Source organism: Somniosus microcephalus, chromosome 2 (assembly GCF_052327205.1).
Source record: "Somniosus microcephalus isolate GS21.2 chromosome 2, FLI_Smic_1.0, whole genome shotgun sequence".
NCBI classification, from domain to species: Eukaryota; Metazoa; Chordata; class Chondrichthyes; order Squaliformes; family Somniosidae; genus Somniosus; species Somniosus microcephalus.
The window spans coordinates 283,314,881-283,330,300 of record NC_140988.1 but is presented as its reverse complement, the minus strand read 5'-3'; the positions used below and the strand labels follow the sequence as shown (position 1 = coordinate 283,330,300).

The 15,420-nt window shown below is 44.0% G+C and overlaps 1 protein-coding gene across 10 annotated transcripts in view; it reads left to right on the top strand.

Moving 5' to 3' along the window:
• rusc2 (RUN and SH3 domain containing 2) overlaps positions 1 to 15,420 on the top strand; it is a 260,485-nt gene that overhangs the window by 183,507 nt on the left and 61,558 nt on the right. For all 10 annotated transcript variants that reach the window (XM_085972765.1, XM_085972817.1, XM_085972792.1 and 7 more), the window contains one exon: positions 7,435 to 9,463. In XM_085972765.1, the coding sequence (XP_085828891.1) occupies positions 7,534 to 9,463 (1,930 nt within the window). In that variant the 5' untranslated portion in view covers positions 7,435 to 7,533. The remainder of the gene's footprint in view (positions 1 to 7,434; positions 9,464 to 15,420) is intronic.

Sequence of the window (15,420 nt, the reverse complement as noted above, 5' to 3'; positions counted from 1 at the left end):
GCAGATTGTGGAGACAGGGACAACAGTGGAGGGTCCTCGTCGGAGGGCGCAGGACTATGCCAGCTCGGCTCAGCTGCATGTCGACCCTCTGCCTCTGGGTCCATCCGTAAGATCAGAGGTGATGGAAGAGATGCAGGAGTCTCTGGCAGGTTTTGTCTCTAGGGCCGCTGCGAGTGTGAAGCTAATGCAGGAGTCCATAGTGAACATGAGCAGAGCCTTTGTGGAGTCATTGGCGCATGAACGCATCAACATGGAAAGGATGGCTACCTACATGGAAATGATTGCTGCCTCCGTGGTAAGGCTGGCTACGGGAGAGGAGGGCTACGGCCATGGAGGAGGTTAGTCGCCAGGGTATGGAAAACATGGTGAGTGTTCAGAATAGAATGACATCTCTTGAGGAGCGATGGGCATCTATTGAACAGAGAAACCAGACCTTCATGGAAGTCCTTCTGAGTAGGACTGCCATTGTAGATACGGGTCCCCATGGCCCCCCTGATGTGCGGCAAGCTGCTCTCAAGCCACTTGCAGGCACTGAGGGGGACCTGACCCATGAGAGGGAGGTTGGTGGCAGACCTCAAGGAAATGGGGGCTCCTCTCCAAGCGCTCACACTTCCATGCCACTGCAGAGCCCTCGGTCAGAGCCCCGCCGGAGTACACACCCAACGGAGAGAGAGGTCTCAACCCCTGCACAGCCGCAGAAGCAGCAGACTGCTGGCGAGCCCTCACAGGCTCGCCACCCCAGAGGACGTCCGCCAAAGGTGTCGAGACAGGAGCAGCTGGAAAGTGAGCAAGGGGCCTCCACATCTGCTGAAGCCACAGGGAAACCACTATATAGGAGCACGCATAAGAGGAAAATAAAGGACAAATAGTCACAAGGGTAGTCACTTGGGTGAAATGCTGTGTATTTTGCAAAAATGCCATCAGTTGTTTGTTTTTCATAAAAATTCTGATGGCAACTTCTGCAGTTGTGGTGTGTGTCATTTCGCGAATGGGGCTGGAGGTCCTCTAATGCCAAGAGGGGAAGGTAAAAAAGGCCTCCCATGCTTCTGGTAGGTGCCTCAGTTGAGGAAGCGCTCGGTGAGGGTGGTGAGAGGGGTCTCGCAGGAGGTCACACTGGAGAAGTGTATGAGGCTCCAACCTTCCACAGGTGTGGTTAGGCCTGGTAAAAGTTGCCCCAGGCCTGAGACAACAAAGTCCTGCCACCTGCAAATGATGACTGATCAAATATCCTCTTTAATGTTGGACCTGCAGCTGGTAGCCAGCAAGCCAATAGTGTTCACGCCAGGTTTCACAGGCGTGATCCCCACCAGGCGCGTTTTACGTGGGAAAAGGGTTAAACAGGCAAGGGCCTGTTAAAATGGGATTATAAAGGCCAATCAGTGCTGTTTAAGGGCCCTAAAGACCAGTCCCGCCTGTTGCAGGCGGGACTGATTCGGGTCAATCAGACACACCTAGGGTAAAATGGCGTGGAGGCGGGAACCAGGCGGGGGGATCCCGACCCCCAGGTTTTGCGATCTTAACCCCCCGCACGCCTAAAAGCCCGCCTGTCGGCTGCGTTAAAATCGAGCCCAATGACTTTGGTCTTCACAGAGTTTAATTGCAGAAAATTTCGTCTTATCCAGAACTAGATGTTGGACAAGCAGACAGACAACACAGAGGCAGTGGAAGGGTTGAGAGAGGTGGGGGAGGTAGAGTTGGGTGTCGTCAGTGTACATGTGGAACCTGGCAGTGTGTTTTCGGATGATGTCGCCAAGGGGCAACACGTTGATGAGAAATGGGAGAGGGCCAAGGATAGATCCTGGGGCCTTCAGAGGTAACGGTGCGGGAGCAGAAGCTGGAAGCTGAAACTATCATATAAATTGGACGAATCAAATTGGGCAGGGCTGCCTTGAGGATGAGTTCATTGAGTGTATTAGGGATGGGTTTCTTGAGCAGTATGTAACTGAACCGACCAGGGGGCAAGCAACCTTAGATCTGGTCCTGTGTAACGAGACAGGATTAATTAAAAATGTCCTAGTAAAGGATCCCCTTGGAATGAGTGACCATAACATGGTTGAATTCCATATTCAGTTAGAGGGTGAGGAGGCTGTATCTCAAACAAGCATGCTAAGCTTGAATAAAGGAGACTATGAAGGTATGAGAGCGGAATTGAGTAAAGTGGATTGGGAAAATAGGTTAAAGGATAAGACGATACATGATCAGTGGTGTACATTTAAGGAGTTATTTTACAAATTCCAAAAAAAGTATATTCCACTGAGAAAAAAAGGGTGTAAAAGAAAAGACAGCCATCCGTGGCTAAGTAAAGAAATTAAGGATAGTATTCGACTAAAAACAAGGGCATATAAGGTAGCCAAATCTAGTGGGAGGATAGAGGATTGGGAAAACTTTAAAAGACAGCAAAAAATAACAAAAAGATTGATTAAGAAAGGGAAGATAGATTATGAAAGTAAATTAGCAAAAAATATAAAGACAGATAGTAAGAGTTTTTATAGTTATATAAAAAGAAAAAGGGTGGCTAAAGTAAATGTTGGTCCCTTAGAGGATGAGACCGGGAAATTAATGGTGGGAAATATGGAGATGGCAAAAACACTGAATGAATATTTTGTATCAGTCTTTACAGTAGAGGACACCAAGAATATCCCAACACTTGACAAGCAGGGGGCTATAGGGGGGGAGGAGCTAAATACGATTAAAATCACTAAGGAAGTAGTACTTGGTAAAATAATGGGACTCAAGGCGGATAAATCACCTGGACCTGATGGCTTACATCCCAGGGTTTTGAGGGAAGTGGCGGTAGGGATTGTGGATGCATTGGTAATAATCTTCCAAAACTCCCTGGACTCAGCAAAGGTCCCGGCAGACTGGAAAACTGCTAATGTAACACCCTTATTTAAAAAGGGCAGCAGACAGAAGGCTGGAAACTATAGACCGGTTAGCCTAACATCTGTGGTAGGTAAAATTTTGGAGTCCATTATTAAGGAGACAGTAACAGGACATTTGGATAATCATAATTTAATAAGACAAAGTCAGCATGGTTTTATGAAGGGGAAGTCATGTTTGACAAATTTACTGGAGTTCTTTGAGGAAGTAACATATAGGGTGGATAAAGGTGAACCAGTGGACGTAGTGTATTTAGACTTCCAAAAGGCATTTGACAAGGTGCCACACAAAAGATTATTGCTTAAGATAAAAAATCACGGGATTGGGGGTAATATTCTGGCATGGATAGAGGATTGGCTATCTAACAGAAGGCAGAGAGTTGGGATAAATGGTTCATATTCAGACTGGCAATCAGTAACCAGTGGTGTTCCGCAGGGGTCAGTGCTGGGTCCCCAACTCTTTACAATCTATATTAACGATTTGGAGGAGGGGACCGAGTGTAACACATCAAAGTTTGCAGATGATACTAAGATGGGAGGGAATGTAGTGAGTGAGGAGGACATAAAAAAACCTGCAAGGGGACATAGACAGGCTAAGTAAGTGGGCAGAGATTTGGCAGATGGAATACAATACTGGAAAGTGTGAGGTTATGCACTTTGGCAGGAAAAATCGTAGAGCAAGTTATTATCTTAATGGCAAGAAACTGGAAAGTACTGAAGTACAAAGGGATCTGGGGGTCCTGGTGCACGAAACTCAAAAGGTTAGTATGCAGGTGCAGCAAGTGATTAAGAAGGCCAATGGAATGTTGGCTTTCATTGCTAGGGGGATAGAATATAAAAATAGGGAGGTATTGCTTCAGTTGTACAAGGTATAGGTGAGACCGCACCTGGAATACTGCATACAGTTTTGGTGTCCATACTTAAGAAAGGACATACTTGCTCTCGAGTCAGTACAAAGAAGGTTCACTCGATTAATCCCGGGGATGAGGGGATGGACATATGAGGAGAGGTTGAGTAGATTGGGACTCTACTCATTGGAGTTCAGAAGAATGAGAGGCGATCTTATTGAAACATATAAGATTATGAAGGGGTTGGATCGGGTGGATGCAGGGAGGATGTTCCAGATGATGGGTGAAACTAGAACTAGGGGGCATAGTCTTAGAATAAGGGGCTGCTCTTTCAAAACTGAGATGAGGAGGAACTACTTCACTCAGAGGGTGGTAGGTCCATGGAATATGCTGCCCCAAAAAGCTGTCGAAGCTACATCATTACATAAATTTAAAACAGAAATAGACAGTTTCCTAGTAGAAAAGGGAATTAAGGGTTACGGGGAGCGGGCAGGAATTTGGACATGAGTCTAGGTTCGGATAGGTCATGGCCCTGTGGGTAGCGGAGTGGGCCCAGGGGCCGTGTAGCCTGATCCTGCTCCTGTTTTCGTGTGTCTAATGCTGTTAGATTCAGGAGATAGTCCTGTCATAGTGGATTGGCGGTTAGGATCAGATCAGCCATGATCTTATTGAATGGCGGAGCAGGCTCGAGGGGCCAATTGGCCTACTCCTGCTCCTATTTCTTATGTTCTTATGTTCTTATGTAGAAGCCATTGCAGGAGATTCTCTGGCTATGACTGGATAGATAAGAATGAAAATTGACGAGCACAGTCCCACTCAGCTGGGCAATGGAGATGAGGCGTTGGAAGAGAATGGTGTTGTCAACTATTTCAAAGGCTGCAGACAGAGAAGTATGAGGAGGGATAGTTTACCACAGTCACATTCATGTAGGCTGTCATTTGTTACTTTAATTAGGGCCATTTCAATGCTGTGGCAGGAGCAGAAATCTGATTTGAGAGATTCAAACATGGAGACTCATCTGTCTTCTCTATCCCATGCTCTTATATAGAGACCGCCATCCCCACCGAGCTGTTATTCCTTTAAATTACTTTATTATTACAATGAAAAGCTGGCTGAGGCGTTACTGTTGGGATAAAAGTAAAAGAAAGAAAGACTTGCATTTATATAGCGCCTTTCACGACCACCGGACATCTCAAAGCGCTTTACAGCCCATGAAGTACTTTTGAAGTGGAGTCACTGTTGTAATGTGGGAAAAGTATCTGATTAATAGTGAAATTGTTATAGTTATGACAAAAGCACAAACCTATAAATATAACCAGTTCCACTACAGCACAGTATAATTATGAACATACGAAATTGACGGGTAGGCAAAGACCAGCTGGTCCATCAAGCCTGCCCCATGCTCATGATGGCTGGAACACCATGACCAGAGACTTCCTATCACACCCCACCCCGCAGCCATTCCTCTCTTGGACTTTTTACAAGTTTTGTTTCAGGGTGGAAAATAACAATGGTCTTGTCATTTATGTGGGTTGAGGAGTGCATTAATAATACAAAGCCCTATGGGGCAGTGCGGTAAAAATACAAGTGCTCAGCAATAAAATCAGTTTTTGCCTTTTGAGCTATGTAAATTGTACTTGTTTCTGGAGGATCATCATGAGCTGCCTGTTTATAGATTGTGTTTTATAATTATTCAGACCTTTACCAATGGCTCTCAATTTAAATAATGTGGTTGCTACACCAAAGTTTTAATTATGTAACGATTCTGCAGGCAGTCACAGAAACTAGCATATATTTTTAGATGCTAAGAATAAAAATATTTTGGGAACTAAGCAGTGGAATACAGAATTGGTTAAAACCTGTAATACTTTTGACTGCTTTTAATATGTGGATGTCCAGTGTGAGTCCTGGCAGCTAATCATTTTGCTTGGAAGCACGAGAGTCCAACAAGGAAACTGTTTTGAACTTGATCAATGTAGTCAAGCTGTGTTACATAGGAATTACTAGACGTAAAAAGACCACGGTTCACCCCGTTCTACTTCTATCATCCTGATTTTCACATGATGGAGTTGTTGACTAATCACAGAATCACAGAAACCCCACAATGCAGATAGAGGCCATTTCGGCCCATCGAGCCTGCACCGACACATATCCCACCCGATCCCCGTAACCCCTACACCAACACATATCCCACCCTATCCCCGTAACCCCACGTATTTAATCCCCCTAACACTAAGGGTCAATTTATCATAGCCAATCAACCTAACCCGCACATCTTTGGACTGTGGGAGGAAACCGGAGCACCCGGAGGAAACCCACGCAAACACGGGGAGAACGTGCAAACTCCACACAGACAGTCACCCGAGGCCGGATTCGAACCCGGGTCCCTGGCGCTGTGAGGCAACAGTGCTAACCACTATGCCACCGTGCTGCATCATAGCAATCAATCTCTATCAATGAGTCTACACCAGCCCCAGACATGAGGTGAAGAAAACCCCAGTGGTGGAGAGCTTTGGGAACCATAGGTCCAAAGTCACCTGTTCCCCTCAAGCATGCTACACTTACCACATGTCATGTCTCAAATTACTCATATACTGTATTTCACAATGTTATTTTCTGAAAAAAATCTATCTAATTTGCATTTTAATGAATCAATAGATACTAACTGCTTCTACCGTCTCCCTATGGTGCATGTTCCATAGATTGACCACTCACTCACTGAAATATTGGGCCAACATTTGTGATTGGAGGCTTCCCGCGGGCGGATACCTCCGACCTGCAAAATGTCTACGAAAGAACCAGGTGGCCCAGGAGGTACGCAGGCTTGCAATCCTGGGCCTCTCCGGGTTCACGCAGGCAGAGCCCCACGTATCCCAGGGACACAGGCGGTTCGTAGGCGCCCCTGGGATCACATGGGCTGGCCCAACCAATAAAAGAAGGGAATCCCCATTCATACTTTTGACAGTTCTGTACGTACGGAACTGTCAAAAGTATGAATGGGGAATCACTTAACCCAGCACATGAAATAAATTATTTTTTTAAATTACATATTTAAAATTAATTAAAATGCCATTTAATTAAATATTTTAAACAAAAGTTACATTTTTTTGAAATGTTTTTTAATGTTTTACAGGGTTAAAAATAAACTTACCTTTTTGAAGAGTATTTTTAATTTATAAATGAGCTATAAAATTTTATTTTTCTATTTTTTTAAACTCTTATACTGGTAAAAGCAAGCCTTATGCCTGCTTTTACCAGGCGTAAGAATTTGACAGGCTTTCAGCGGGCAAAAGTTGTGCAAATAGCGCAACTCTCCACCCGCAGAGGCCCTTCTCCCGGGGATGCGGAGGATCTGTCAAGCGAATTCTTGACATTGTAAGTGCCAGGTTTCAGCGCATGCCCTTCGCATGCCTAAACCCGGAACTTGTGCGGCCCCTATGGACGCATACGCACCCGTAGGGGTCGCAAAATACGGCCCATTGTTTCCACAGATTACTTTTGAATTTACCCCTTCAAGCGCAGGTCATGTCCTTTGGTTCTACAGTTCTGGACCAGGTGAAATAGCTTGTCATGGTCTACAGTATCTAGTCCCTATAGAATCTTAACAGGAAGAAATGTTATTTTGTTGTTGAATTAAGTAGTTAGTGGCATGCCTAATGTAACAACTCCTGTAAAGTCATGTGTTTTTCTCCCCCTGTGTTTTCCAGGTTTCTGAGCCACACCATGAGCTACATGTTACAGGCCATTAATATGGCCACAGGAGATTCTGTATATTCTGTCCAGCTCGGCTGATGACCTGAGACATCATGGATAGCCCACCCAAACTGACGGGGGAAACGTTGATTGTACATCACATTCCCCTTGTTCATTGCCAGGTGCCAGACAGACAGTGCTGTAGCATGGGCAAAAGACCAAACCCTTTCTACCATACTGACCTGGGAATCACAAGGACTACATCACTACCAGAGAAGGACCTGCTTCAGAAGGAAACGTTACTTTACAGCAGCTTAATCCAGGCTTCCTGTTTACCTCCTGGGGCACCACATGAAACTGAAGGCAGACTACCAAACTCAAAAGAAACCAACACTAGTGAACAACACAATTCATTAATTTTGAATGAGAACAATGATCAGGAAAGCTCCAATAACAGTTCTTTTCATCCTCAGAATAGCAACATTAATAATCCACCATTTGTTCTGCATGAACAGCCATTTCACCTTCATGGTGCTGAAAACAACACAAAACAATGGAGCCCCACCAGTAGACAAGGGATTATTGAAGGTCAAGAGGGACAAACCCATACATGTGGTGGCAACAAGTCAAATAGGACCATCACATCAAGACCAGCATCAGCTGACCTAATGGAACTACCTGTATGCAACTGTGCTAATGATAGCACATCAACCTTATTCTTTGATTGCAATCAAGGGTTGGACAGCAGCCCAGATGGATCCTTCAGGAGGCAAGATTTACTAGAGAGCAGAACATGCAGCTGTTCCAGCTTAGATATACAACAAAGCAGAAGTTGTATCTTTTCAGATCAATCTGAGATAGATAATCAGCATATGACTTACAACAGTGACTCCTCATGTAACAGTTCAGATGGTGTGCTGGTCAACTTTACAGCAATCTACAATAAAATGAAAAGCCAGTCAAAGTCCAACCTAAGTTCAGGTAACATGTCCCATGATTCTTCGTACTGCAGTCACTCAGAGATGGGTGCGTTCTACTTAGACCTACATTCATCGCCTAATGAGCCAAAGAATTCATGTGAGACTCACAATGGGGATAGTGCCATGAAAACCTGCCTGTGCCATCAGCAGTGTTCACCAGCTGTTGATGACAATTGCAATTCTTACCACCTACCATGCGAAAACATGCCCTGTTCTTCTGAAAATTTGGATTTTACTGCATGTTTTCAAAGTCAAGCAAGACTAGTTGTTGCCACACAAAATTATTACAAATTAGTAACTTGTGATCTATCTTCTCAGTCTACACCAAGCCCAGCAGGGTCTTCAATAACAAGCTGCTCAGAGGATCACACTAAAAGTACAAGCCCTAGTCAACCTACAGAGTATTACCTCTTCCGGCAACCAGAAGATAAGAAGAATAACATTGATCAGCGTCTTCAGGAGAAACCAGCAGGAGAAACTACTGAAGATCTCATTGAAGGTCAAGTGTATGTGAATGTTGCTTCAAATACTTCTGGCAGGCAAAGATCGAGGAGCTACGATCGCAACTTCGATAAGAGCCCATCTCCTAGATTGGGCTCATTAGAACGCATGTATAGCTGTCCAGGCAAGCTAAGTGATGGTCACACAGGAACATCTCAGAGATCGCCACCAAGACGAGTAACTTCATTTGCTGAAATTGCTCGAACTAGAAAACGAAGTGGGAACTCGCCACCACTGAAAACCAGTGGAGATTCTTCAATAGAGTTCTCCCCAATACTGGAAAATCAGAAAGAAAATAATGTATTTGTTTACTTGGAAGAAGAGCGCTGCCATAGTCTGCCTGGCAGGTCCTCTACAAGAGCGGATTTAACAACATCGTGTGATGCACCCTTTATTCATCGTTTCAACAAAAACAGTAGTACAAGTGTATATGATGGAGCTCACCTGGAAGGTCATGGACCTTGTTACACTGGAGAAGATGGCAGGAAACCAGAACTAGTTAATACACTCCATCAACAAATTGAAAAGGATGCATCTTTTGACAGCAGATTTAAAGCGGAAGGTAAGCCAGTGCCTAACTCTTAGAAAGGTCTAAAATAGCCATTGCACAATATAATGTTTTAATCCTAGCCACGTTTGTAGTAAAACCAACTTTCTGGGTTTGTTTGTTTTATTAAAAAAGTAACTTTTTTGTACTGGAGATTTGAATACTCTTCCATTTGCATGTCCTGTGCATGTCCACAGATCCCTGAAGGTAGCAGGCCAAGTAGATAAGGCGGTTAAGAAGGCATATGGAATGCTTGCCTTTATTAGCCGTGGCACGGAATACAAGAGCAGGGGGGTTATGCTTCAACTGTATAAAACACTAGTTAGGCCTCAGCTAGAGTACTGCGTGCAGTTCTGGTCAGCACATTACAGGAAAGATGCGATTGCACTAGAGAGGGTACAGAGGAGATTTACAAGGATGTTGCCCGGAGTAGAGAATCTTAGCTATGAGGAAAGACTGGATAGGCTGGGTCTGTTTTCCTTGGAACAGAGGAGGCTGAGGGGAGACCTTATTGAGGTGTATAAAATTATATGGGACATAGATAAAGTGGATAGAAAGGACCTACTTCCCTTAGCAGAGGGGTCAAAAACCAGGGGGCATAGATTTAAAGTAATTGGCGGAAGATTTAGAGGGGATTTGAGGGGAGATTTCTTCACCCAGAGGGTTGTGGGGATCTGGAACTCACTGCCTGAAAGGGTGGTAGAGTGGGGAACCCTAACCACATTTAAAAAGTACTTGGATGTGCACTTGGGATGCTCTAACCTGCAGGGCTACGGACCAAGAGCTGGGAATTGGGATTAGGCTGGATAGCTCTTTGTTGGCCGGCGTGGACACGCTGGGCCAAAATGGCCTCCTTCATTGCTGTAACTTTCTACGATTCTATGATTTGGCTCCAGGGTCAGCATCAGGTACTCCCATATAAGGCACAGCAGATTAAAACTTCCACTACTCTACCACAGGAATGTGCCTTAACTCCAGTATCCGAATTATGTCTGCATACTTCACCATTTTTTGTTTCCCCACACTAGCCATCCTTGTGGCCTTTATCAGAGCTCCAATTTGTGGGAAGCTTTGTGCTTTGAACTGTGTTGAGACTACCTAAACTTTATTTATGTGGGATCTGTGGCAGAATTTATAGACATGAAAGACAGTTTCCTTAACAATGTACAGTAGTTGTTATGGTAGTCATAATAGTAGCAGTAATGTTTTGAGCAGGTTCACACAGTCTACTCCTGCAAACCTCCCATCAGTGTTCTTGCCATGAATCTGAGACTAATAGTCCTCTATCCCCTTTCCTAATAGGAAGCAAACAGGAGACGTTAGTGTTATGGTTATGTTACTGAACTAATAATCCAGAGAACACATCAGTTCAAATCCCACCAGTTTAGGAATTTTGAATTCAGTCAAAAGAAAAATCTGGAAATAAAAAGCTGGTGTCGGTAAAAGTGTTGTAAAAACCCAACTGGTTCACTCATGTCCTTTAGGGAAGGAAACCTGCTGTCACTACCCAGTCTGGCTTATATTTGACTCCAGTCTCGCATCAACGTGGTTGACTCTTAACTGCCTTCTGAAGTGGCCTAGCAAGCCACTTTGTTGTATCAAACCACTACAGCCATTCAAGAAGATACCTTCTCAGGGCAACTAGGAATGGGCAATAAATGTTGTAATTGCCAGTGACACCAACATCCCAAGAATGAATAAAATGAATTTTAAAAATGTATCCAACAAAACCTTGCATTTATATAGTGGCTTAAATGCAGCAAACATCCCAAGGTGCTTTACAGCAGGAGGGGGTGGTGAGAAGAAACAAATAAAATAGCTAAAGAAATGGACGGCCAGCCATGGTGGAAGAGTTTGTCCAAGTGACAGAAAGGTTGGTTGAAAGGATAGATCTTTGAAGGTTTTTAAAGGTAGATAGGCAGAAGGTTTGGTTAGGTAGTTCCAGAAATTAGTACTCGGGCAGCTGACAGCTCTGCCACCAATGGTGAAATACAAAAGGCCAAAGTCAGAGGAACAAAGGGATAGCAGATTGGAGTGGATTTTAGAGATAGGATAGGCAAGGTGGTGGAGGGATTTGAAAATGAATGGCTTTACATTCAGTATATTGAGGAGACAGGGAACCAATGTAGAACAACGAGGAGGGGGCTGAGGGGCAAACTCAATTTAGCCATCCGAATCCTGTTCATAACGAGTCTTGGACAAATCAAACTTCACGCTGGGTGAAGGATGGGAAGCCAGCAAGGAGGACTTTGAGGAACTTGAGCCTAGAGGCATGGATTAATGTGTCAGCGGCAGTGAGGCTGAAGTATGGGTGGAGGAGGGTAATGTTGCGGGAATGAAAGAATGTAGACTTGGAGTTGAAGAGGATGTGGAGTTTGAAGCTCAGCTGTGGGTTGAACAGGAAGTCAAAATTTTGCATGGTCTGGTCTGAGCGAGTGGCTGGGGAGAGGGACGGTGTCAATGACAAGGGGATGGAGTTTATGGTGGGGGCAGAAACCATGGCTTCGATCTTCCCAAAAATCAGTTGAACGAAATCAGGACATCCATGATTTGCTGTTGGACAGGCAGTCTGACGGCACAGAGGGGATCATGGGGTTGGAAGGTATTGCTGGGTGTCAGTAGCATACAAGAGGGTGACCAGGAGTGATAACTCACCACAGTCACAGAAAATATCATTTGTGACTTTGGCCAGGGGAGTCTTAGTGTTGTGAGTAGGCCAGACTGAAGAGATTTGTGAGTCTTCATTGACTGTAAAGCACTTTGAGACGTCCAGTGGTTGTGAAAGGCGCTATATAAATGCAATTCTTTCTTTTTCTTTTCTCATGGAAGAGTTGAGTTTTGAGAGCATGGGGGAATTGTAGAGAAACTTTAATGATCACAGCTGGAGTGGGTTAAAGACTGGGGAGGAGAGGTAGTGGACATAACAGCACTGGTTGCTACCTCACCTTCCTTATTTATTCAGTCCTTAATTAAAACCTGATGTGGCCTTCTGTTCTACCAATCCTGCCAGTAATCTGATACACAGTCCTATATCTTCTTACTAAAAAGATGTTGCCTAAATTTCCTATTTTCTTGTTTGATTCTCCTAATCTTACAAGTTTTCCATCTCAACTGCTGTGTCTTCCCGTGGAGAGTGGTCACCTCTTGACAGCTAGTTCAGAACAGTATGAGGGGTAAACCTGAGAGCAGGACTCAGGTGAACAGAAAGATGCAGAAGAGCAAACAGATTATGTAACTTATTTTAGTTACTGCCAGTAGAGAGAACAATGGATTTTGTTGGAACAAAGCATAGAGAGCTTTGCTCTTCATCTGCCCCGTGTATATTTAGAATTACATAGAAATTACAACACAGAAAAAGGCCAGTCAGGCGAACCACTTCATGTTGGTATTTATCCTTCACAGGAACCCATGTGTCTGCCCAGATCACTTTATTCTTTTTTTCTTCAACCACCTTTTGAAAGTATTTTTAAATGTTGACTCTTTCAATCACTAACTCCTTCATAAAAGCTCCATTAAATCTCTTAGCCTCCTCCGCTCCACTGGAAATATTAGCATTTCAAGTCTCTCCTCAGCTATAGTTTCACATTCCTGGCATCATCCTGTTGAATCAATGCTATACTTTCCTTATTCCTTTAATATACTTTCTATAATGGGGCACCCAAAACTGCACGCATTGCTCAAACTGTGGCCTAACCAATGTTTAGGACAAATTTATCATTCTTTCATACTCTCATGCCCCTATTTATAAAACATAAAAAGATTTTGGCCTTTATGGCTTTATCTACTTGCAATTGCACTTTCAGAGAATGATGTATTTGAACCCCTAGGTGTCTCTCTTCATCCATACCCTTGAGTGTCTTTCCATTGAGTGGATGCTCCCATTCATCATTTTCCTCTCAAAATGTATTACCTTGCATTCACCCACATTAAATAGCTTCTGCCACCAGTCTCTACAATCTGCTAACACGCCAATGTCTTTGTGATATTACAAGTCTTTGTCTTCCTGTAATTACAGTCCTAATTACCTTTTGCTAAGCCTCCTACTTTTGTGTCAGAAGCAAATTTCAAGATTGTGTTCCATGTAACCGAGTCCAAATCATCAATATATACTGAGAACTAAAATAGACCTAGCATTGACTCCTGGGTAAACCACCTCCAATGCTTCTCTAATCTGAGCAACGCCCATTTATCTCTTTGTTTCCTGTACGTTAACAAACTTTCCATTCATGCAGCTATGTTTCCTTTTACCACATGCCTAAATTTTTCTAACAAGCCTCTTTATTATTGTCACCAATTGTGCTGATGGTGTCAATGAAGTATCCACTAGTATCTCCAGAACACTCTCTTGTTTTATATCCTCTAGCCTACTGTTGTTAATTTTTGTTTACATTTTTTTATTCATTCATGGGATGTGGCTGTAGCTGGCAATGCCAGCATTTATTGTCCATCCCTAATTGCCCTCGAGAAGGTGGTGGTGAGCTGCTACCTTCAACCGCTGCCATCTGTGAGGTGAAGGTACTCCCACAGAGCTGTTAGGGAGGGAGTTCCAGGATTTTGATACAACACTGGCTACATTTCCAAAGCAATCCAAAGACATAAGGGGCTGGATTTTCATTCAGAAGTGGGGAAGGAGGCGGGACTACAACTTTCGGGTTGTAGTCCCGCCTCCATTGAGATGCGGCCAATCCACGTGATTTTCACTTGATTGACCTTGTTGCGCCCGCCCAGCGGGCTCAGCAGGCCAATTAAGGGCCACCCGGCAACAGGTGATGTCACAGACTGAAATTTCATCTGTCAAGACGTGTTGACAGATTATATATCAGTGTTTCACAACTGTTTGAAGCTGTCAAACACTGACAGTCTTACTTCTAACCTGAGTCCTTCTACGCAGATTCAGTTAGAAATCTCACCGGCACTGAAAGCTGCAGGCTGTCACTTTTGACAGATCGCAGCCATTCTGCTTTCTGTGCCGGCTGAATGATGGACTCCCGAAGCCTAGAGGAAGGAAGACTGTAAAGGTAAGTACAGGTAATTTAAACTCCTTTACACACTTTAGACACACCAAACACACTTACCTTTGCACTCATGCACCCATCACTCACCTGAACACTGACATCTCAACTCCTCCAAGTCCTTCAACCCGACGGCCCGACTCCTCTAACCTGGCGTGGTTTGGAGCCGTCGGCAATCCCACACGACAACCTTCAAAATACAGATTAGGCTAAAAACTGCCTGTTAACTACCTGTTAACAGGCAATTAATTGTCACTAATCCCTTCCCGCCTCGGGTAGGTGGGTCCCAGTGCGGGGCGGGTACCCGCCTCCTTTGAAACTTACATGGAGGCGGGTTTTGGGCGTGATGGTGTCGGGACCCCCGAATTCGGGATTTTAGCCCCCCGCACGCCTAAAAGCCCGTCTCACGGCACACTGAAAATTGACCCCAAAGTGCTTTGAGATATCTTGAGAACATGATAAGGCAAGTTCTTTTTCTTGATGTTCCCGCTGTTTATTTACCTTCCTCAGTCTTATCACCTTGCATTTGTCCATATTAAATGGCAAATATTTGATGCTTACATTTGGATATCAAAATGGAAAAGTAATCCCCAACATTGATGTTCTTCACCTTCATGAGAACAAAATTCACCAAAATATATAAATTCACAGTAAGTTACAGGATTGAACCCAGTTGAGATGTTCAGAAAACATGCTGCTGAGATTATAACCCCAATTATTTTATATATGTGCAGTATATGGAAACACTGTTTTCATGAAAAAGACAACGTTTCTTGGAGTTTTGAAATTGTTCCAGAGCTTTGTTGCCAAATGAAATTTAGAAAAACTATTATATTGTTTCATGGTATCATTAGGAGATGTGAATTGGAAAGTAATTTGCATTACGTTACAGTGGTTGTATTGTGTGAAAATTTAGAACTGAATGATGGGCCCTCAAATTCCCTGAGGGATCTCCCATTC